General features: G+C 45.8%; 1 protein-coding gene across 1 annotated transcript; it reads left to right on the plus strand.

The window, feature by feature from the left end:
• The first annotated feature begins 6,237 nt into the window (after window positions 1-6,237).
• NXNL1 (nucleoredoxin like 1) lies at window positions 6,238-22,691 on the plus strand. The gene is made up of 2 exons (XM_082255797.1): window positions 6,238-6,583; window positions 22,354-22,691. Exons 1-2 carry the CDS (start codon window positions 6,255-6,257, stop codon window positions 22,682-22,684), a joined length of 660 nt encoding a protein of 219 aa, XP_082111923.1. The 5' UTR covers window positions 6,238-6,254; the 3' UTR covers window positions 22,685-22,691.
• The last annotated feature ends 1,703 nt before the right edge of the window (window positions 22,692-24,394 follow it).

Raw genomic sequence — 24,394 nt, forward strand, 5'->3', positions numbered from 1 at the left:
ATAGGAGCGACACAAGTCGCTCCGACTTAGAAAAAGGGTCCGGAGCTTCTTTGGAGCGACCAGGAGGCGACCGCCATAGACTTCAATGTTATGAAGTCCGTGGCGGCCGCTCCGAGGTCGCGGCGCGCTGCTCGCACCGCGACCTCGGAGGTCGCGGTGCGAAGTAGCGTCGCCCCTATGTGAACGGGGCCTTAAAGTTGCGCAGTGCTACATAAATAGCAAAAAATGGCCTGGTCATGAAAACCTTCCAGAGCTAAGGTGGTAATTGTTCATTGATTATTTTTGAAGAGTAATAATATTGTTTAGTGTCACTTTAAATATCATGGTCAAGTTTTAATACAGTTCAGTTTTACTTTTTGAAGAACACTAAGCGGTAACACGTTTCGTCTTTTCTAATTAACTTTTGGCTCAACTGCACAAGTAGCGTTTCATTAATTGATTTTAGGTAATTAACAAAGTTTTGTCTTGTACAATTTAAAGGAACTTCAGTGTCTCGGTTTAACAATAAAACTCAGCAGCACAGACAATTAGGATATAATGAATATTTTTAGGCGATTAAAAAAGAATTTAAATAATTAAAAATGCCAAAAGCAGATTGAAGGTTGGCTAAGATGAAAAACAAACTAATGAAGTCATTACAGGAATTAGACCTGAGCAGTTTTACAGCAGTAACCCACGCACATGTGCAGTTTAGTGGAATAATGAAGAATTGACAGGCTTGCCTATTTAATTACTCTGCATAGGCTTATGTACTGCATGCAGATGTGCGCTAGGCTTCTCAACTTTTGCTGCACTGTATTTATTACTGGATGAACTGGATCAGTTTGCTGAGTGAAATCTATTTTGCAAGGGTCAATGAACAGCTATCACCATACCGCTGATGAAAGAATGACGTGGAGTATTCTTTGTATCTAAATATCTCCTTATAAAAGTCATGGAAAGAGGGACAAGCAGCGCAGATCTATAATCCCACAATCTTGTGATATTAAACCCATTTCTTAAAACCTAGTCAATCGCTAGATATATATGAAATATAGTAAATCCAACAATTCTATGCAATTTTCTACAATGTGTCCTAAATAATGTATTTCATACTATTATACTAAAAAATTCCTTTCTGTGGGTCAATTAAGTGCAAATGCTTATGAAAAGTGCAAAAATATGTGCCAACGCTGTAAAAAAAAAAAAAAAAAAAAAAAAAAAGGTTAGTGCAATAAAATGAATGGCTACTCTTCACTGATAAAGTACATAAGTGGTCAAAAAACCATGTGTGTTCCAAATAATATAAGTCCGTTCTGAAATCCCATAAAAGAAAGTCCAAAAAAGGAGATCAGGGATGAATATCCTAATCTTGTGAAAAACACCCAGTGTGCTCCTTCACCATTTGCCCCAAACTCACTCACCAGAAACAATGGCTGGTCAAATTATAAACCAGCAGATGTGCTTTGTGTTAAATATCAAGCAGGAGAACTCTCCATGCTGCTATTCCTGATGTACCCTCTTGTCAGTTCCTCTCTCCAGTTAGACACGGTCATACATTGGGTTTAGGGAAGAGGAAGGAAGATCTCCATAGCGTTTAAAATTGCTAATTTATAAAAAAAAAACATTAACCCCTTAAGCCCCGGAAGATTTTACCCCCTTCCTGACCAGGGCCTATTTTGCGATTCGGCACTGCGTGAGTTTAACCGACAATTGCGCGGTCGTGCAACACTGTACCCAAATGAAATTGACGTCCTTTTTTCCCACAAACAGAGCTTTCTTTTGGTGGTATTTGATCACCTGTGCGATTTTTTGATCATGCGCTATAAACAAAAAAAGAGCGACAATTTTGCAAAAATAACAATATTTTTCACATTTTTTTATATGAAATTCCCCCCAAAAAAATGTAAAAATCAAAATTTTTTAACATTTTAGGCCAATTTGTTTTCTGCTACATATATTTGGTAAAAAAAAAGTGCAAAAAGCGTATTTTGATTGGTTTGCGCAAAAGTTATTGTGTTTACTAACTAAGGGAAAGATTTTTGTCATTTTTATTTATTTATTTTTTAACGAGTAATGGTGGCGATCTGCGATTTCTTTTGCGGGACTGCGACATTACGGCGGACAGATCAGACCCTTGACTGACATTTTTGACACTTTTGGGGGTACCAGTGACATTACTACAGTAATCAGTGCTATACATATGCACTGTTACTGGAAAAATGACACTGGCAGGGAAGGGGTTAACTTTATTTGAGAAGGAGGGGTTAATTGTGTCCCTAGGGGCGTGCTTCTAACTGTGATTGGATGTGGCTTGTGATGTAACAGCAGAGATCAACGGTCCTACATAGCAGGACCCAGGGGAGGACTGGCAAGGGGGGCAGGGTGGCAATTGCCCCCCCCCGGGCCACTCTGAAAAGTGGTAAAAACTGGTAAAAAGGCCTCACTCAGGGCTGGATTAATGTAGGGGCCAGACACTGTATACAGCTGCAAGTCCAAAACCAGGTGGGCATGGATGGTAAGCTGATTCGATGGTTCAATGGGCCACTTGACTAGACTTGCCCCCCAGACCTAAGGCTGTCAGCCCTCCCCTGGCAGGACCGTATGATCTCTGCTGTTACACAGGGGAGAATGACAGATGGCTTTGTTTACATTAGCCGCCTGCCTTTCTCCCGGTGTAACTGATGATCGCGAGGGGGTCTGTGAGCGAGCGGGAGCGCGCCTCCAGTGGCGCGCGCTCGCTCCCTAGAGCCTCACAGGCTAGCGAAGTAGTCCTACGTCACTTTGCCTGTGAGGGGCTGACTGCCGACATAAATCATCGTTAGGCTGTCGGCAAGTGGTTAAGAACACTCACATTTCATCCAGACAATAGGGAACAAGGGCTTTGTTACAATGCATGCCTATTGCCTCCGGCTGCAACACATAAGCCACAAGCACGATCCAGGCAAGCGTGATGACGTCAGCGTCCTCGCCCTGCTATAATTATAATTTTTTACATTTCTTTTTTTTGTATTGGATAAAGTACAAGTAGTATTTGTCCAATGTTTCTAAGTGCTTTCTAACCCTAGTTATGAGGCTCGACCTGCCCCCTTCCCCTACCGTGGTTGATTTGACAACTGCTGGGAAGGAGAAGGCTGATTCATAAATGCAGCTTATCCTGGCTGTGAGCACTTTTGTGGTACACAAGCAAGTAACGGCTTGTTTAAATCCTGCTGAAACCCGAATTGAAAAGATTCTCATCACTTCCAGTTTCTTAGACCAGAGAGACGATCGGGGACGTTCAAAAAAGAGTATATAAACCCAACATTATATATTCCTGATATCTGTCTGCTGTACAATGTACTTGTATAAAAAGTGACCTGTTCTCTTTGTATTGCTTCCTTTTTGTGAAATCTCTGGTGTTCCTGCCCGTCCTTCTGCTTTCCTATTAAAAACTGACCACTCTAGGCATGATAACACACCGTGGTCAGGTCTCTAGCTATGCTGGGAACTCGACCTGCTCTCCTCCAAGTATCAGACTTGTCCTGACACGCCTCCACTACACAGCCATTTACTGGGAGGCTCAGTGTACTGCAGTTTCCCTTCTTATGCAGCTGAGAACAGAGGGAATGCAATCACTTATAAAAAAGGGAAAGAAGTTGTATATCATTTTTTTTATTTATATCTACATTTTTTTTTTTTTTATGATTTTCTAAATGTTTTATTTTTTAAATACACAAATGTTTTGCATTTCATTTCTATTTTAAACTGAATTTAACTGTTTAACTATTTTAACTGTTTTACAAGGTGAGAGTTTACAATCGCTTTAAAAAACTTTATTGCAAAAGTAACAAGAAAAAAAAAAAGTTTCTGTAACTGCAAAAAATTGTTAACCAAGTTTGGGTTTAATTTGTGAGTTACTTATGTAAAGTTTATCTAAATCTAAAGCGGGCTATCCATGATTCTGTTTTTTTTTTTTTCATTCTGCCAGCGGACTGAATGCACAAAAAAACAAAACAAAAAACTGAACAGATTTCCCCATCCATATGTTCAAGGTGGATGAGGGAATCTTTCCTGCTGCACTACTGGGGGACTCCCCAACTGTCAGAATACACAGATCAGCACTGCAGCCTAGTGCCTGCAGTGCTGATCATGCAGCTTTTATCTGAAAGGGCGATTGAACAAAAGACAATCAGTAGATCGCTTCTGTTCAACTCCAGTGGCCACACATGGATCAAAATTAGGTCGGTCACTACTAAGCCACTCAAATTTTAATCCATCTATGGTAACCTTGAAGCGGTGTTCCAACCTTTTTTTAAGTTCCTCTCTGCTAAATGGCTATTTTTTTTAGGTATGTAGATGTTTTTTTTTGTTGTCTTTGGGCGGCACTTCCTTTCCCGGCCCTGGCGATTACATCATTAGGTAAGTCCCTTTGACTCCTGGGATATCGGTGCCACCTATCCCAGGAGTCTTCGGGAAAGCCTAATAATCTGCATAATATTTGCAGCTTTGCTAGTTTGCCATATAATGGGGTGAGAATTTCCACCGTCGCCATTGCTATGGCAACCAGCAAACAACAACCTGCACCATGCAGTGTCATTACTGCGCAAGCACGAAATCAGGAGGTGCATGCTGGCACCTAATTCCGGAAATATACACAAGCGGACTTCAGATGCCCACATCCAAGATGGCCCCTGCCTGCTTTCGAGATTATGTAAGAGATTACAAATATAACATTTACTAGAATGAAGACAGATTAGGAACAGTACATGCAAGAACTGACATCCACAGGGGAGCTTTTAACCTCTTCAACCCCCGGAAGGTTTACCCCCCTTCATGACCAGGCCATTTTTTGCGATATGGCGCTGGTTACTTTAACTGACAATTGCGCAGTCGCGCGATGCTGTACACAAATAAAATTAATGTCTTTTTTACCACAAATAGAGCATTCTTTTGGTGGTATTTGATCCCCTCTGCATTTTTTTTGTTTTGCGCTATAAACAAAAAAGGACTGACAATTTTGAAAAAAAAAAAAAAACAATATTGTTTTGTTAAAAAAAAATCCCCGTAAGCGTATATTGATTGGATTGCGCATCTACAAACTATTGGATATATTTATGGAATTTAAACTTTTTTATTGTTTTTACTAGTAATGGCAGCAATTTTTAACAGGACTGCAACATTGCAGCGGACAAATCTGACACTAACCCGTGACACTTTTTGGAGACCAATCACATGATAGCGTGAGGAGAAAATAAGAAAGTCGGTGACCGGCTTCTGCTTCAGGAACATCAGCGCCCACCAGTGCCACCTATAAGAGCCCATCAGTGCCACCTCTCAGTGCAGCGTCATAAGTGCCTCCTCATCAGTGCCCACCAGTGCTACCTATCAGAGCCCATCAGTGCCACCTCTCAGTACAGCGTCATAAGTGCCTCCTCATCAGTGCCCACCAGTGCCACCTCATCAGTGCCCTCCAGTGCAGCCTCATCAGTGCCTATCAGTGCAGCCTCATCAGTGCCTATCAGTGCCCATCAGTGCCACCTCAACAGTGCCTATCAGTGCAGCCTTGTCAACGTACATCAGTGAAGGAGAAAAATGACCTGTTTGCAAAATTTTCTAACTATGAAAAATACATTTTTTTTTCAAAATGTTCGGTCTTTTTTGTTTCTTTAGCAAAAAATAAAGTGGTGATTAAATATTACTAAAAGAAAGATCTATTTGTGTGAAAATAAAATGATAAAAATGTTTGGGTACAGTGTTGCATGACCGTATTGAGCATTAAAAGCTGAAAATTGGCCTGGGCAAGAAGCAAGTGGTTAATTGAGTCAAGTACACACTATAAAGGGATATGTTTTGTTCATATTTCATGTCTGAGGTTTACAACCACTTTAAGGATTAAAATGATTAACCTTGCATCCTTAGTGGAAGCTGAATGCCTGTTTGAATGCAAACATTTGATTAGTTGTATTTTTTTTTTCCAGGATAAAAAAGAACAAGCCTGTTTCTTCAGCACTGAGGGATTCCACTGCAAATTTTGCTTGCATCATCCAAATATAAATTGTGTTCAAACCACTTGGAAGTAACTTCAGACAATTAGAAAACCCAAATAACTACAATAAAGATGATTTAGGACTGGTAACAGTTGGCTTCCCTTTTAAAATCAGTTATGGCGGATCCTATGGAAATATATGGTATCACATTTTTATAAAGGGCATATTTTTGCAGGTTTAAATCAACTGTAAAACCTTTTTTTTCCATTTAAAATACTTACTACTCTAAAGCTTTCTTCAGAAAGGATGGCAGAACTGTTTCTTGGCAAAGTCTTGCTTAAAAACAACCGTGATCAGGACGAGCTGGATACAGACAAGGAGTTGTGGGAAAGGCTCGAGAATCGTGTTCTCCTCTTATACTTTGCTGAGTCAGGTTCTTCCCGGTGTAAGGAGTTTGCTCCGCTGTTGAAAGACTTTTTCACCAAACTGACCGATGAGTTCTATGTGCACCGATCCTCCCAGTTAGCCCTAGTCTACATAACCCGGGACCGCAATGAGGAAGAACACGACAGCTTCATAAAGGACATGCCAAAACGTTGGTTACTGGTTCCCTTCGAGAATGAAGAGTTCAGAAGGTAACAAGATAGCCATCTGAATTTACACTCCTACTGACAATAATGATAAACTGCAAAATTCAGTAATGAATAGAAACCAGTCAAATACGTATTATCTTTTTAGTGATCTATGTCTGTGAAGGTTCTTACTTACCCAGGCCTTAGTGTAGCTACTAGCTAGTAGTGGTTTGTCATAATCGTCTGGGTTTGTTCTGAAATGTTGAAGATGTTTTGCTGCTTATTCAAGCAGCTTCTTTGGTTCTAATAAGTGCCAGGAACACACCTTAGAATTTATGTGCATCTCTAAACAGGGGTAGTGGCCTTCAACCCCATTGGTCACACGTATATAATGCCAATTAAACATCTCAACGACAACAGTTTACACCTTCAACCATGCAAATCCAACGATTGACACCTATCTCATATCTAAAGGCACCATTGGATTGGATTATGAAATCAGAACATGGTGTTTTCCTAAACTCTTACACTTTCCATTATGTTCTTAGACAATCAATGTGCGCAGTCCATAGTGACTGAATGAAGGTGACTAAGCTATCTGTGTGGCTATAAATACTGGGGAATGTTTCTCAAAACTGAAAACAACTGAGCTGCTTGGTTAACAGCAAAACCTCTTCAACATTACAGAAAAAATTCAGTCAAATGTGACCAACTACTATTAGCTAATCCTTGATATGGTTGCCATAACCTAAACTCTGATTGGTCATTGTGGGTTACTACATTTTGCATCTCGCTAGACTTCCTTACATAGAAAAATTGCTGTCTCAGATATGAAAAGACTTCAAAAATAAAGTATTAGGTTTCCACATCATCCAGTCAACCTGGATGATGTGACTGTTTCAGGGCAAATAAAAGAATGAACGATGGATGATAACATTTTTGATGTACAGTAAAACCTTGGACTGCGAGCATATTTGGTTCCGGAAACATGCTTGTAATCCAAAGCACTCGTATATCAATGCAAATTTCCCCATAAGAAAGAATAGAAACTCAGATGATTCATTCTGCAACCATTTATTTATAGGTCCTTCAGTTTATAGTACATATAAAAATATTATAGCAATGTGATTGGTTGTGTAACCATAAAATATCCATCCACAAATGGCAGCTTCCACAAGGGGATTAGAAGTAAAATCCAGCAGGAGCTACAGAGTATAAAAGAGAAGAGAGGCGCCTCTAAGTGTAGCAATATGGTTACATTTAGGCCCCTTTCACACATGCTGTCCGTTTGTCCGTTTTTCATCCATCCGTTGACGGATGAAAAACGGACATCAATGCATCTCTATGTAAAAACGGATGACAACTGATGATCATCAGTTAACATCCGTTTTCATACACTTCCGTCAATGTCCGTTTTTTTGAATGGATGAATGCCCTATTTTTCATCCGTCAAAAAAACGGATCGGACGAAAAACGGATGACAACGGATGAAAAACGGATGTCAACTGATGACAACGGATGACAATGGATGAAAAACGGATGTCAACTGATGACAACGGATGACAACGGATGAAAAACGGACGACAACGGATGAAAAACGGATGAAAAACGGATAACAACTGATGAAAAACGGATGAAAAACGGATGAAAAACGGATGAAAAACGGATAACAACTGACGGAAAACGGATGACAACTGACGAAAAATGGATGAAAAACGGATGAAAAACTGATACATTTGACGTGACTGAACTGATGAACTGAACGGACCGTATGTGTGAAAGGGGCCTTAGGCTCTGTTCACACCTGAGCATTTTTCAGCTCATAAAACGCTCATCTGTGAAAATCCAAAACGCCCAACAATCAAAATCCTATTCATTTCAATGGCCCCTGTTCAAATCTGAGGGTTTTGTCCCCTGAAGCAAATGCCTGTAGCTGAAAAAAGTACAGGAGCTTTTTTTTGGGCTGATTACCAGCGTTTTTGTTAGATGTCAATGCCTGCCTCCAAAAACGCCTGAAAAACGCTGTAAAAATCGTGGTAAAAATGCGCGAAAACGCTACGCTCAAGTGTAAATGCAGCATTAATGAAGGTACAACATTTAGCAAATCACATGGTTGATGATTAAAACAGGCACATCTACTGGGGTAAAGCTGTCCACATAGGCCGTCCTCCTCACTTCCATCAGTCTGCAGTCATGACTGGGAAGACTACTCTGCAGTAGAGTGATCTAAAAGCGAGGCTTGAAGCGCTTGTGGAGCATAGCATACTTAGATTTGCCTCTTTCAATCATCAACCATGTGAGTTGCTAAATGTTATACCTTCATTAAATGTAACCATATTGCTACACTTAGAGGCAACTCTCTTCTCTTTTATACTCAGTTGTGACATGACGCTACTTGTATATCCAGACATCGCTTGTTTATTAAGTCAAAATGTATTTTAAAAAATTTGCTTGTCTTGCAAAAGGCTCTCAAACCAAGTTACTCTCAATCCAAGGTTTTACTGTATAGCCTTTTACATTAGTCTTTTTGTTGTCACTCTCTTTGGTAAGGATCTTCTAACACAAGTCCCTATACAAGAGCCTGGGTGTGAAAGTTAAATGGCAACACAGAACCATCCTACATAAATTTCTCATTGACTAATTTAATGAAAATAGTTGCTTGGTACCGTAGTCAGCATCATAGGGAAAGTCAGCACGCCAAAGTTGTAAATGCAGTGTTACCCCCGTAGGAACCGCTGATTAGGATGGGTTTCTGTTCTTTGCCTCAAACTTTTCCAAAAACCTCAGCCCCTCTAACACACCAGGTTGAGGGTACAAGCATACAATATTGCAGGAAATCATTAAAAGTAATAATCAGTACCCAGTAGTAGCTCTTTATCAAAGAAAACAGGCACTAAACGAGGTAGTAAAGGCAAACCTAAAATATTGTCACTGAATATGGTTGGTAACTAGGCAAGCATATTAGTAAAAGTGATTAACAGTAAGGTCTAAGCAATGGCATAAGATGACATTTTGGTATCCAGATCAGCATAAAGAGTAGCAAAGCCACCTCAAGTGAACCAGTGAGCAGTACTAAAGGTTAACCTACCGAGTGCTGAAACTTTATTGCCAAAGTGCCTTTATGGTGGCGATGCTAGTCCTAGACAGACTGGGTATGCACTGTCCAAAAGAAAAGGAGGATAGTAGAGAAGGGGGGCAGGGAAACAAAGAGACTTGCAGAATAATTATCACAGGAGGTGCAGTCCTTTGAGATGTTCTTCTGCCGGCTATCATTGGGGTCTTTTAAGAGCTTTATTGCACTTAACGACAGTCCCAGTTAACCTGCATGCAGTATAGGTACAGTATAGTCTTGACACAGGAGCAAGGTAGATGTGCTTCAGATGAGGTGAAGGTTCAGTATAATTAAGTATAAGGTTTATATAGGTGCAGTCCGGAATAGAGTGCAGTATGGGTGCTGTATGGATTGGGTACACTTAGTGTCCTGCTCTGAGTGGCTCAGTCCCTGTTAGCAGTATCAGCAATGAGCGAATAGCCCTCTCACCAGTCCCCGGGATGTTGTGGTAATCTCTTGTTGTAGAAGGGGGGCCCACTCAGTCTCTCCCTGAAGGCATCAGGCTTGGATCTCCACTGATATGGTCTCCCGCTGCTGGCTGGAGGAGAATAGTTTAGCATAATATGAGTATTTCAGTAGAGGGAAAGAAGAATAAGAGGCAATGAATAAGAGTCAACATATTGCTGTAGCTCAGCACCTGGCTACATAACTATAATGCTTTTTTACAGTAAGTAAAACATTGAGCAAAGAGAAAACCCTTTTGAAGACCTACAGGACCCCTTTCTTAAAGATGAACTTCATTTTATCCAAAATGTTATTTTTTGCTACTAAAGAGATCATGGTAGGTAATTATTTACAGCCCTTGGAAACTATTACTCTAAGAATGTGTATCAGGATAAAAGCAGTTAGTTAACTAGGTGTGAAGTTGCATCTCACTTTACTGTAATCCAGATTTGTTTCATAATGTCCAGAACACATGGTATAGATTCCTATCCATGTTTAAGGCAACAGGAGGAAGGGCTTAGGCACATAAGACTTGATCGATGTTTGGATATGTAGGAGTGGTAGAAGAATTGGAGTGTTGTTTTGTGATGCAACATGTCTTTCCTCGTTCCCCAGGATAATCATACAAAGTTTATTAGGTTGTCAGCATGTGGTTGGAGGAATGTTTGGGTCCATTTAATGAATTCAGTTGCAGGAATAGAGGAATAGTCCAATGTAAAATTATTCACGTTCATAGGAGATGAACAGACATCAGAGCTGAAATAGCTAAAGAGTAACTCCACTTAGTGGAGAAAAACAATAGCAAATAAATAAAAAATAATATAGCGTATACAATTGCAACACAAATCATATTGTAATTGAATGTTATTAAAAATAACCTTTCCTTTTCAATCTGTAGCTGTTGTAATTTTCTGAAAATGCAATTCAATATGGCTACCTGGAGGTGTTCTGTACACAGAATGTGTACTGACCACACCCCAGAAACATCATTTCCTGCTTGTATGATTGGCTCACCAATTTTCCCAGAAGTCTGCACTAAGATAAAAGTCAGATTTCTGACATTCCCTGCAACAAAAATGTAATTTTTGGTGAGATACTCCCAATAGGAACATGTCTAACGGGATGCAGACCCAGCAGCTTTTCTCATTAGAGCCCTGCAGCTGCCACAGCTGATAGATAATTATGAAACCACTCCCATTAGACCCACTCAGCACAGAGGAACAAACAATGATTTCTTCAGAATAACAAAAGGTAGGAATCTGCAACAATGTTTGTTAAAATCCCTACAATGTACAGAGATCACCCAGAGGGAAATGTTTTTTTTCTCAACAAAACTTGAGTTACACTATAACCACTTCAGCTCCGGAAGGTTTAACCCCCCTTAATGACCAGGCCATTTTTTGCAATTCGGGACTACGTTGCTTTAACTGAAAATTGTGCAGTCGTGCGACACTGTCCCCAAATACAATTGATGTCCTTTTTTCCCCAAAACTATAGCTTTCTTTTGGTGGTATTTGATCACCTCTATGGTTTTTAGATTTTGCGCTATAAACATAAAAACTGCGACAATTTTGAAAAAAACGCAATATTTTTTACTTTCTGCTATAAAACATTCCCAATAAATTTTTTTTAAAAAATCAAAATTTTTTATCAGTTTAGGCCAACTTGTATTCTGCTACATAAAAAAAAAAAAAAGCATATTTTAATTGGTTTGCGCAAAAGTTATAGCCTTTACAAACTACGGGATAGATTTGTGGATTTTTTATTTATTTTTTTTATTAGTAATGGCGGCGTTCAGCAATTTTTAGCGGGACTGCGACATTGCGGCGGACAGATCGGACACCTAACTGACATTTTTGACACTTTTTGGGGACCAGTGACATTAATACAGTAAACGGTGCTAAATAATATGCACTGGTACTGTATAAATGACACTGGCAGGGAAGGGGTTTACACTGGGGGTGATCAAGGGGTTAAGTGTATGCCTAATAGTGCTTACTGACTGTGTGGGGGGATGGGTTGGACAGAGGCAGAGAGAGAGATCGATGATTCAGCTTAGCTGAATCACATGATCTTTCCCTGCCTCTCGGACAGAAAAGCCGCCTGCTTTGTTTACATAGGCAGGCGGCTCTTCTGTCATTCTAGCCGAAGAGGCCGGTGGCAATCAAGCCCGCTCCTCCCACGGTCTGGCTCTCACTGTATGTAATCACAGCGGGAGTGCGGCTCCGGGGGCGCGCGCCATGTGCACATAATCACGTAGATTTTCGTGATTATGAGCAGCCGAGCCGCCCTGCCGCAGTAAATCTGCGTGGCGGCGGTCTGCAAGTGGTTAATATAGGCACTGAAATTCTTCTGAAATCATGATAAATTGCTTTAAGTATTTAATCCCAACCGTGAGATATAATATTAAACAGATTGTTCCCAATCCTACTAATTATGCTCTTACTGTACATCATTGCTGTTCCATTTCGAAGTAATCCAGGTTTAATTATGGATAAGGGCTGTTAGGATGTGATTATTACTGGAGCTTTATTTGATATGGACTGCTTAGTGTCACTGAGTCATTATCTTTTATTTTACGGTGCGTTACTCAGACAGTATTTTATATGTATGGGGAGGATTGCCTTTTGGCTAAATTTTACAGAGTATCTCTAGGCCTCTCTCTACCAACAAAGACGTTCATACAATGGAGGAAAATTAAGCATTTTAAAGCAGAGTTCCGGCCACAAAATCGACATAGTCGATTTTGGGCCATCCGCTTGCTTCTAGTCACCTGAAAAAGAAATGGATAATTACGATTTTTTTTAATTTTTTACTTACCTTGTTATTGCATAAAAATATACTCACCTTTCTTCCACTTCCTCCCTCTGCGGCCCGGCCCGCGTCGTCACTTCCTCTTTGCATTGATTCCTGGGAGCTGAACGTCATCGCTCCCAGGAATCAATGCGCCTGCACCAGCCCTGCTCGTCACTTCCGGTGCGGCACCTCATTCCCTGCTAAACAGCTTCTGGGCATACCCAGAAGCTGTGGAGGGATGACGCGCGCGCACCGGAAGTGACGAGCGGGGCCGGTGCAGGCGCATTCTGGGAGAAGAGGACGCAGAAGAGGACGCGCTGGCTTCAGCTGCCCACATCCGAGGTGGCAGCGCTGGAGAAGAAAAGGGAGGCCCGGAGCAGGAGCGGAGCAATAGCATAGGGCCAGCATGACTAAGTGGACAGGGGAGTGGTAGGGGTTAAGTTAGGAGAAAGTTAAGACAGTGGTGTCATGGGGGGGAGCCTAAGTTGTTTAGTTTAGCTTCAGGGGGAGGCGGGGCTGGCAGGCAGGAAGAGGTGGGATCTGCTGGGGGGGCACCAAAATCCCCTCACTCGGCAGAAGAAGCGTCCTGGTGAGGTGGTGTCCCCCTTCCCTCCCTCCTTCCGTGCCTGGTGCCCTCTGGCTGTTTGTCCCTGCTGTGCCTGGCTCTACCTCCCTCCCGCTGCCTTCACATCGGGCTCCCCTCCTTCTGGTGGCGGCGGTGCTGCTCCCCTGCCTGGTCCTATTCATTCCCCCCCTCCTTCCCTCGCAGGCTGCCCGGCGCTCTCCCTCTGTGTGGCTCTGACAGGCTGTGCGGCTGTGTCCTCCGGCCGCCCCCCCGCAGGTTTCCTCCTGGCTGTCCCGCTCTTCCCCCTCAGAGGCACAGGGCATCCTCCTCGTGGTGTGTGGCGGGGCATCCGTTCCCCCCCCTTCCTCTGCCTGCAGGCTTCCTCCCCCCGCTGCAGTGCTGAGGCTGCCACCCAGCCAGCACTTGCAGCTTTCTCCCTGCCCCGCCTACTGGCACGTTATCCCCCACATCTGCCCACTGTCCCCTGCCCCCCCCCCCCACCAGGATGGCCGAGCTGGACGGCTTGCTATCCCGTCTCCGCACCGCGGCCGCGGTTCAAGGGGCGGCCTGGGTCTAGGCTCAGGTCGCGGCGGTGCTGGGTGACCAGAGCCCGCCTGCGACGGTGGGGGGGGCGGGACTCCTCTCGCGCTCAGAGAGCCAGGCCTCCGGAGCGTTTCTCCCCAGACTCCCCCCCCGTGCTGTAAAATCTTTTAGGAGCCCCGTTCGGGACCCTCCAGGCCCACCGGCGGAGCGTGCTACTGCTTCGACCGGTGGTGCGGCTGCGAGGAATCCTCGGCAGCAGCGGAGCTCAGGGGGTGGGAGGGGTAGGCGTGCCTCAGTTTCCCCTCCCCCTCCCCCTGGGCGGCAGTCGGGCAGGAATGCGGACTCCTCCCCTGAGGTTCTCGGTGTGGGGGAGGAGTCTCAGCAGGGGAGGAGCGGTGATGCGGCTGCCGGGCCCTCCGGTGCCTTGGCCGGCAGCCTCCATAGGTGCCCGATGGATCGGTCGGAAGGCGAGCTGTCGGGTTCGGATGAGGAGGCGACTTCAAGCGGCCCAGCTGAGAGGGCTTCCGGAGCAGCGGCTGGCGGGACCACCCCTGGGCAGCCCGGTGAGTGTGAGACTTCTGTGTCTGTCTGTGATTCTTTACGTGAACTGTTGGGTCTAAGTGGGGGGCGGCGCGTCGGGGTCGCGGTTGCCCACTAGGGGGGAGGGGGCATCTGTCCAGTTGGCGGGAGGTAAGCCTGCTGCTGTTGGGACGGATGGGGCGTTAGTTTCCTTGCTGTCTGGGTTGCGGGAGCTGGTCGGGCCCTTCGACACTCAGGGGGGTGCTAGCCCCTCGCCAGCGGCAGTGTTGGTCCCGCCCGCTTCTGGGGAGGTGACGGCGGGGCTTGTGCTGGCGCCTGAGGCCCAAGGGGCGGTTGGCGTACAGGCCGCGGCAGTCGAGCCGTTGCCGGAGGCCGCTTCCACGTCGGTGGGGGATGCGGCAGGGGGGTCAGAAAAGGGGGCTGTGGCGCTGGGGACAGTGCTAAGAAGGGGGACACGGTCCGGTTGGATGACTCGGCGAGGTGCGAAGTCTATGTTTGCTTCGAGGGACCGTTGGGTGTGCATCTGAAGGCGGCGGTCAGGGAGAAGAATGTCAAGGGTGAGTACGTGGAAATCTTTACTCTTTTGCCGCTGGAGAAATTTAACTTAGATAGGATCAAGCCGGAGGAGAACAAGAAGGAGGATGAGGAGAAGCGGCGGTATAGGTTAATCCCCCGCACTTTCGCGAACTGGTTGCAGTCGTTTGCGATTCTAGCTAGTGTTATTGGGGAGAAGAACCCCGAACATTGTTCGGCTCTCTTCTGTTACTTGGATGCTATTGGTGAGGCTTACAGGGTGTATGGGGGTACAGCATGGCTGAGGTATGATGAGCAGTTCCGTCAGCGGAAGGCCATTCGACAGTCGCTGCGTTGGGACCACAAGGACATTAGCCTCTGGATGCGGCTTATGTCGTCGGCGCGGTCGTTCCAGCAGTTTTTTCCAGGGGGGGCCGGCGGTTCTTCTACCCCCGGGCAGTCGGTCACAAAGCGGCGGGGTTGCTGTTGGCAATTCAACGAGGGTTCCTGTAAGTTCGGGGGGTCCTGTCCCTACAAGCACGAATGCTCGGGTTGCGGGGGTGCCCATCCGTTGTCCCGCTGTTTCAATCGGGGTAAGGGACGCTCCGGGGAGCCTGGTCAAAAAAGGGACGACGCCGGTGATCTTGGAAAAGATGCTGTCATTGTCTACGTAGATACCCTGATAGAGCAGCGGCTCAACTCCTGGAGGCCGGGTTTTCAGAGGGTTTTCGTATTCCGTGCTCCATGCCTACCATCCCCCCTCATGCGCGGAATTTGCGGTCCGCACTGCAGCATACTGCGGTGGTGTCCGACAAGCTAGCGAAGGAGGTGGCGTTGGGTCGTATGGGTGGCCCGTTTCCCTCTCCTCCTTTGCCTAATTTGGTGGTTTCTCCGCTGGGCGTGGTGCCCAAAAAGGAGGTCAATAAGTTTCGCCTCATTCACCATCTCTCTTTCCCAAAGGGGGGGTCGGTGAATGACGGGATTAATTCGGCAGCCTGCACGGTGGCTTATACGCCTTTCGATGCGGCAGTGTTTTGGGTTCGGCGCTATGGGCGGGGGGCACTCATGGCGAAGGCGGATATTGAAGCCGCTTTTAGGCTGCTTCTGGTTCACCCGGATAGTTTTCACCTGTTGGGTTGCCGGTAGCAGGGGGCTTATTATGTCGACCGCTACCTCCCTATGGGTTGTTCCTTCTCTTGCGCATTGTTTGACACGTTCAGCTCTTTTGTGGAGTGGGTGGTGCGGGACGTGTCTGGGACGAATTCCCTCATTCATTATTTGGATGATTTCCTTTGCGTGGGTCTGCCTTCCTCCAATGTGTGTGCTGTGCTTCTTGCTACGTTGCAGCACATTGCGGTTCAGTTTGGGATCCCGCTGGCACCGGAGAAAACGGAGGGCCCTACCACGATGCTGAGCTTCTTGGGCATTGTGGTAGATTCCGACGCTATGGAATGTCGCTTGCCGGAGGACAAGCTTTCGGCTCTCAAGTCGGAGATTCGGGCTGTCTTGGGCCGTCGCAAAATCCAGCTTCGCTGCTTGCAGTCGTTGTTGGGCAAGCTGAACTTTGCGTGCCAGATTTTGCCAATGGGTCGGTTTTTTGTAGGAGGCTGTCGGCGGCCACGGCGGGAGCAACATCGCCCGCGCACTTTATCCGCCTCAACAAGGACCATAGGGAGGACCTGCGACTGTGGCATAGTTTCTTGGTCGACTACAATGGGAGGGCTTTGTGGATGTCGGGGCCAGTCAGCAATTTTGACCTGAAGCTGTACACGGACGCGGCAGGTTCCACTGGTTATGGGGCTTTCTATCGGGGGGCGGTGGAGCGCGGCGCCTTGGCCTGCGTCATGGTTGGAGGCAGGTCTCCTTCGGAACATGGTACTTTTGGAACTGTTTCCGGTGGTGCTCGCCATGGAGATTTGGGGGGACACATTCCGTGATTTGAGGGTTCGTCTGCACTGCGATAACATGGCAGTGGTGCAGGTGATTAACCTCTCCTCGGCTTCCTCGCAGCCGGTGGTTCGGCTGCTGCGACAGTTGGTGTTGCGTTGCCTTAAATTTAATGTTTTTCTTTATGCTGTACACATTCCGGGGGTGGTTAACACGTTAGCTGACGCCTTGTCTCGCTTTCAGTGGGAACGGTTTCGAGAGCTGGCGCCGGAGGCGGAGCAACACGGGGTCCCGTGTCCCGATTGACTGTGGGAGATTGCCTTGGGGTCCTCGCCGGCTGGATCCAACGGTCTGTGAGTGAGGCTACGTGGTCAGCATATTCCAAAGTATGGCTTGAGTGGTGGGAGGTGCTGCGTTTGGCGGAGCTGGATAGCGGGGGATCCGGAGGTTCGGTGGGTTGTTCTTTACTTTCTGGCGCGACAGTTTGAGAAGGGTGGTTCGGCGTCTGCCGTGGCTCGCAAGTTGGCCGGCCTGGCCTTCTTGTTTAAGTTGCAGGGTAGTTACGATTTTACGAAGGACTTCGTTGTTCGACAAGCTCTGAAGGGGTATGGGCGGGCCCATCGCCATAAGGACGGTAGGCGCCCTGTATCCTTTCCCCTCTTGCTGGATATTTCCGCTGCATTGGGTACGCTGTGTTTTTCTGCTTTTGAGGTCCTCTTTTTCGGGCAGCTTTCTGCCTGGCGTTTTTTGGGGCCTTTCGAATTGGGGAATTGGTGAGCCCCTCTAAGGGTGTTTCGGGGGGCCTGTTGGCGCAGGACGTGTCCTGCCGGGGGGAGGAAGTTTGCATTTTGCTCCGTCGGTCCAAAACAGATCAGTTGGGTAGAGGCGTGCGGGTCCGGTTGTTTTCCATGCCGCCATCGCCTTTGTGCCCGGTGGGCACTGCGCGTGCTTTTTTGGCCGTGTGGCCGCAGGTGGGTGGCTCGTTTTTGGTGCATGCTGATGGGGCTTCCTTGTCCAGATATCAATTCATCGGGGTGTTCCGTAAGTGTTTGAGTGTCTTGGGTTTGGATGCAAAATGCTATGCCTCACACTCCTTCCGCATTGGGGCGGCCACGGAGGCTGCCCGATGGGGGTTGGATGAGGATGCGATTAAGTGCATTGGTAGGTGGGATTCGAGGAGGTTTTTCGTTGTATGTTCGTCCTCATCTGTTGTGATTGTAGTTGATTTGGTATGTGCGTCTGTGTATGTACAAGGAACCTGTGGGGGGTTTGCTGTTATTTTGCCTTTTGTTTTGTTTTTTTCAGGTGAGCCGTGCTTCGTCTGGATATTGGGACACTCCTATGTGTTTTGGGATGCCAGGCAAGCAGATGTCCGTCCCGGTGGTAGACAGCTAGGTTTCACCAGACAGGAAGCCTGCGTCCACTGGCTGGGGGTGCCGGGTATGATGTGGAGCAGAGTGGTGCCTGAGGTTTATAAATTTGCTCGGTGGGACAGACATCCGGATGTGCTGGTGCTTCATGTGGGGGGTAATGATCTGGCGGTTAGATCCATGCGGGAACTTATACGGGACATAAAATTGGATTTCCTGCGTCTCCGTGTGTCCTTCCCAGACCTGATCATCGTCTGGTCTGACATAGTCACCCGTACTTCCTGGTGTTTGGCCAGGTCGGTGGAGCGTGTCAACAGGGCCCGCATAAAAGTTAACAAAGCGGTGGGAAAATTTGTTTGTCGCAATGGGGGCGTGGTCGTCAGGCATCTGGAGTTGGAGGTTGAGACCTGGAGGTACTTGTGGGGCGATGGGGTGCACCTAAATGCCGTGGGGACTGACCTGTGGGCTCTGGGTTTGCAGGACGGTATACAGAGGGCGTTGGGGGTGTGGAGGGGCACTCAAGGGTAAGGCTTCACCCTTGGCGTGCGGTGGCGTCTTTTTGTTGGTCTTTGCTGGCAGGTGCAAGAACCTTTAAGTCAAGGTAATGGTTTGGGACCCACTGGTGGTAGGTTCCCTCTGGTGCGTTCCAGTTGAGGTCAGTTTGACTGGAAGGAAACATGGGTACACTGCGGGTAGAGTGTTGTCTCAGAGCTGGAGTTTTGCGGCTGGAGGCCTAGTATGTTTAAGTGGGCCCGCAGTGTAGTATTTATCTGAACATTAAAATGGGGGGCCTCAAAGACCGTTTCTGTTTTAAGGAATGGTTTTTTCCTTTATGTTAATTTATGTTAATTTAATTTGAAATTGGTTAATAAAAGGGCTGCTATGGCCAATTTTATTCCATTCACTGTGTCGTCTCGATTATTGGGTTAAGGTAAAGGTGAAAGGGTGCAAGTGGGTGGTGGGTTGGCCTTTTCAGCCAGGTTTATAGTGCCATCTGTTCTACGCTAGTCATGTTCAAGGTAAGTATTTCTTGTAAAAGGTAAGTGCGAACTGGGACAGATCAGAGGCTATCCATTGTGGAATGTACTAGCCCTGACTGTCCTGCTGGTATTTTCATTGAAAATTCATTCATTGAAAATTTTTTCTTGTGGCTGGAACTCCGCTTTAAGTGTGTGCAAACCTTGATTACCTTCTCTCATTTGCTCTCTTTTGTTCTTTAAAAGCTAAGCTCCAGGCAAACAGCTAAATACATATATGAAATCCTGCCAAAGGGTTTGTCATTCTGTCTTTCGCAGGTTTTTTTCCCACAGAAAAAAGGTACAGGAACCTAACCACGGAGGTGAGCTGTCACTTGTAAACACAGAAGCCATTCTTTTGTGTTTACAAGTGATAATGGTGAGCAGGGAGCAGAGGGCCTGAGCCAGCGGTGGTGGAACTAAGTTCTGTAGTGGTGTGCCCCTTTATCCAGATTCAGGTGCAAGTCCCTTTAACTCAACTCCCCACAATCCTCTGGGCTCCCAGCATCCCCTGAGCTCCTAGACATGCCCAGGGAGTATAAATGCCAGCTCCTCCCAGCTTCCTGTGCTCAGAGAGATCCTGCCTGATGGGACATCAGTGACTGGGAAAGTGAGCTGTCCCCAGGTGCTGGGTCCTCCCCTGTTAAGTCTGGTGTGTGGGCCACCAGCAGTGAGCACAAGAGCATGCAGCATCTATCCAAACCCCAGTCACTGGAGAGGACTCTGTTACAGTCCATGTGGAGAAGCTGTCCAAGCAGTGAGGTGGTCCTATCTACAGCCCCCAGAGCCTCCTGACCGAAGTCAGCATCAGCAGTGCCAGTGTGAAGTCTGTGCCAGCAGGAAATCCCCTCAGCTCACAGTCTGTTGAAGGAATGATTACTATCTTGGATACCTGAGATTTCTTTAGCTCTCTACACTGTCAGTAAACTGAACTCAGAACACTGTGCAGCCATCCAGTGGCCATTCGTATAACTGCAGTAGAATTGTTTTCATATGCTCTAACCCTGCTTTCTTACTGTTCGTATTACCATCTTGTACTGTACAAACCCCTGTTCATATGATCTCCTGTGTAACCTAAGTTGATTTTCATTGTTAAGTAAAGTAGAATTTGCACATCACCACTGGTCTGATCATTTGGGTAATACCGTTACATAACAGTACTTTAAAAGCTTCCACAATGTTTGCTGAAGGCTCTCTAAATGCTTTGTCAAAGCTTGCTGTTCACTCTGCTCTTGTCCAAACTGAAGCCCATCTGAAACAGGCCTTACTTTGTAGCAAGTCACAAAGTGGGAGGCTGCAGCAGGAGCTGATCTGTATCCAACATTTGTGAACACAGCCAAGAACTGCACATGCAGTGTGACCTGTGTCATCCTTGGACCAGTATCTCAGTCTAAGTACTGTATAATATCCTGACCAGTGGTGTATTTAGGTTTTGTGCTGCCCTAGGCCTGACTAAACTTGGGCATCCCCTAATTTAAATATGGCCCACCCCTTGCTGTAAAGGCCACACCCCTTCCTGTTTATGACCCACCCTGTCATCTGTAAACCACTGACCACAACCACATACTATCAGTGCAGTCTCATCAGTTCATATAAGTTCAGCCTCATCAGTGCAGCCTTAGTGCCCATCAGTGCAGCCTCATTACTGCCCATCAGTACAGCATATCAGTGCGGCCTCATCAGTGGCCACCGGTGCAGCCTATCAGTGCGTCATATCAGTGCCCATCGGTGCAGCTTATCAGTGCCACCTCATCAGTGGCCATCAGCGCAGCCTCATTTGTGGCCATCAGTGCAACATATCAGTGGCCATTGAGCAGCATATCAGTGCAAACCAATGAGTGAAGCTTATCAGTGCTGCCTCGTGCCCATCAGTGCAGCCTCATCAGTGCAGTTTATCAATACCCACCATTACCGCCTCATCAGTGGCCATCAGTGCAGCATACCAGTGCCCATCAGTGCAGCATATCAGTGCAGCCTATCAGTGCCACCTCATCAGTGCAGCCTTATCAGTGTCCATTAGTACAACCTTATGTCACTGGATTAGTAAAATCACTCCTTTTTTTCAAGATATTTGAAATTGTGTTTGCTGACACTGTTTGTAATCATAGGATTATTTCATGTATTTGTATAATAACTAGGAAGTCCAGAGTCATTCTACAAATAAGTGAAATAATCAGTGGCAGAAAACACAAGTCCAAATATCTTATAAGATTGGAGTAATCTTACTAATCCAGTGACATATTGCGATAGCATATATGGAGGTGAGCAGGTCCAAAATATTATTGCCATCATATATAATTAAAAGTCTTAATTGTATATGATGCAAATCAGTATGCTTGCTCAAGGACAAGGATGTTTAAAGAAATTAAATTATATTATTGACATGATGCCTGCCCTACCTGGGGGCGGAGGAGGGTAGGCGGAGCATTAGGCTGCAGTGCCACACTTATTAGCATTTGCGGCTGTCAGGCCAGTTGTATTAAGTGTGGTCGGCGGTCTGCGGTCAGTCTGAATGTCCTCATCGGCCGGTATTATCATACTAGGAGGTAGCAGCATGACCGATTTATGGGGCTGCCAGAGTGATTTGCCTCCTGGACCCTGATCTCCAGCCGAATTAGTTCCATAAGACTGGCACCATACTAAAAGTGTAGCGCAAGCCAGTGGGGACCAGTTTCGTGCAGGAGCCTGGAGAAGGCTGTTTTTTTTTTTTCTTGCCGGGTGCAGCTTTTTTGCTGCTCCCCTGCAAAGTGCTGCCCTAGGCCTGGGCCTTGTTGGCCGAGGCCAAGATACAGCACTGATCCTGACCCTGAATAAAGCCTGAAGAAAGATGGCTCCATCCTTCTGGAATGACAGAAGGATGCAGGAATTTCCAGGTGCAGTTCAGTAATTTATTTGACAAGTAATAGGTAACAATAGGTAAAAATGATGCATTCACCTTACTTATCAAGCATCCTAAAATTATCATGTGCTGGGTCCACTTTAATGATTTAACTTAGTTAAAGAAATTTTAAACAACTGCTCTGTAACCTTCTTGTATTATTTTTTAGGGACCTTGAAGTCCAGTTCTCAGTCTCAGAAGTACCGGTCCTTGTAGTTCTCAAACCCTCTGGACAGGTGATCTCACCTAATGCAGTAGATGAAGTTGAACGCCTGGGTCCTCCTTGTTTCCAGAACTGGCAAGACGTGTCTGAAATCATTGACAGGAACTTCTTACCAGCAGAATTCTGTGATTCAACTCCCTCCAAGAGTATCAGCGACCCGATCCGCAGGATAAAGTACAAACTTGAGAGCCCTGAGAAGAAGAAAAAGAAGAGGGAGAGGGCTGGAGGGGACGATGATGATGATGGTGGTGGTGGAGGAGGAGGAGACTTCTTCTGAACAAAGCTTTACTTTTTACTTTACTACTTCGTTTTTTACATACAGTATCAAAAGTATAAAAGTGAGTACACCCCTCACATTTTTGTAAATATTTTAATATACCTTTTCATGGAACAACACTGAAGAAATTACACTTTGCTACAATGTAAAGTAGTGAGTGTACAGTGTATATTTGCTGTCTCTCAAAATAACTCAATACACAGCCATTAATGTCTAAACTGCTGGCAACAAAAGTGAGTACATCCCTAAGTGAAATATCCAGGGGTTGTCTTTGGAAAATAGATGTATGAGTGCTGCCAGCATTGCTGCAGAGGTTGAAGGGGTGGGAGGTAAGCCCGTCAGCGCTCAGGCCAAACGCCACACACTATAACAAATTGGTCTGCATGGCTGTCGTCCCAGATAGAAGCCTCTTCTAAAGATGATGCACAAGAAAGCCTGCCAACAGTTTACAGACTAAGGACATAGATTACTAAAACCATGTCCTGTGGTCTGATGAGACCAAGATAATTTTATTTGGTTCAGATGGTGTCAAGCGTTTGTGGCGGCAACCAGGTGAGGAGTACAAAGACAAGTGTGTCTTGCCTACAGTCAAGCATGGTGGTGGGAGTGTCATGGTCTGGGGCTGCATCAGTGCAGCCGACACTGGGGAGCTACAGTTCATTGAGGTAACCGTGATTGCCAACATGTACTGTAACATACTAAAGGCAAGGCATGATCCCCTCCCTTCGGAGACTGGGCTGCAGGGCAGTAGGCAGTATTACAACATGATAACGACCCCAAACACACCTCCAAGACGACCACTGCCTTGCTAAAGAAACTGAGGGTAAAGGTGATGGACTGGCCAAGCATGTCTCCAGACCTAATCCCTATTGAGCATCTGTGGGGAATCCTCACATGGATGGTGGAGGAGCGCAAGATCTCTAACATCCATCAGCTCCGTGATGTCATCATGGAGGAGTGGAAGAGGACTCCAGTGGCAACCTGTGAAGCTCTGGTGAACTCCATGCCCAAGAGGGTTAAGGCAGTGCTGGAAAATAATGGTGGCCACATAAAATATTGACACTTTGGGCCCAATTTGGACATTTCCACTTAGGGGTGTACTCACGTTTGTTGCCAGTGGTTTAGACATTAATGGCTGTGTGTTGAGTTATTTTGAGGTGACACCAAATTTGCACTGTTATACAAGCTGTACACTCACTACTTTACATTGTAGGAAAGTGTCATTTCTTCAGTGTTGTCACATGAAAAGATATAATAAAATATTTACAAAAATGTGAGGGGTGTACTCACTTTTGTGAGATACTGTATAATAACTTCTAGTGGATCAACAAAACCCTAAATCTGAACACAACACACAACTTGAAAAAAATGATCTTTATCATTCCAAAAAATACAAAGTATTAAAAACATTTTTTTAATTTTTTTAAATAACGTTGCAGCTCCAAACATTTATTTTAGTTTTGGATAGAATTCTGTATAGTTTTCGTTGTTGTCCATGACCCAGCCGGGGATACTTTACCTCACTTCCTGTACCTGTAACAGCCTGTAAAGCAGGACAAGAAATTAAGGGAGCAGTCCGGGCTTAGGACAGGAAGGTGAACATTCCCTTTAGGCAGCCCTTGGAGGCCAAGAGCCATAGAACAGGTTGTATCTCAAACTCACCTTCAGAAGTATGCAGACAAATGTGGGTTCTATAAAGTACAGAATGAC

This window comes from Pelophylax lessonae, assembly GCF_965119305.1.
Source record: "Pelophylax lessonae genome assembly, chromosome: 4".
Lineage (NCBI taxonomy): Eukaryota > Metazoa > Chordata > Amphibia > Anura > Ranidae > Pelophylax > Pelophylax lessonae.

What these genes read in the sequence shown, in the direction of transcription:
- NXNL1 (XM_082255797.1), top strand. Translation starts at nt 6,255, where the DNA reads ATGGCAGAACTGTTTCTTGGCAAAGTCTTGCTTAAAAACAACCGTGAT. An exon ending in GAGAATGAAGAGTTCAGAAG is followed by an intron (nt 6,584 to 22,353) that starts GTAACAAGATAG and finishes ATTATTTTTTAG; the next exon opens with GGACCTTGAAGTCCAGTTCT.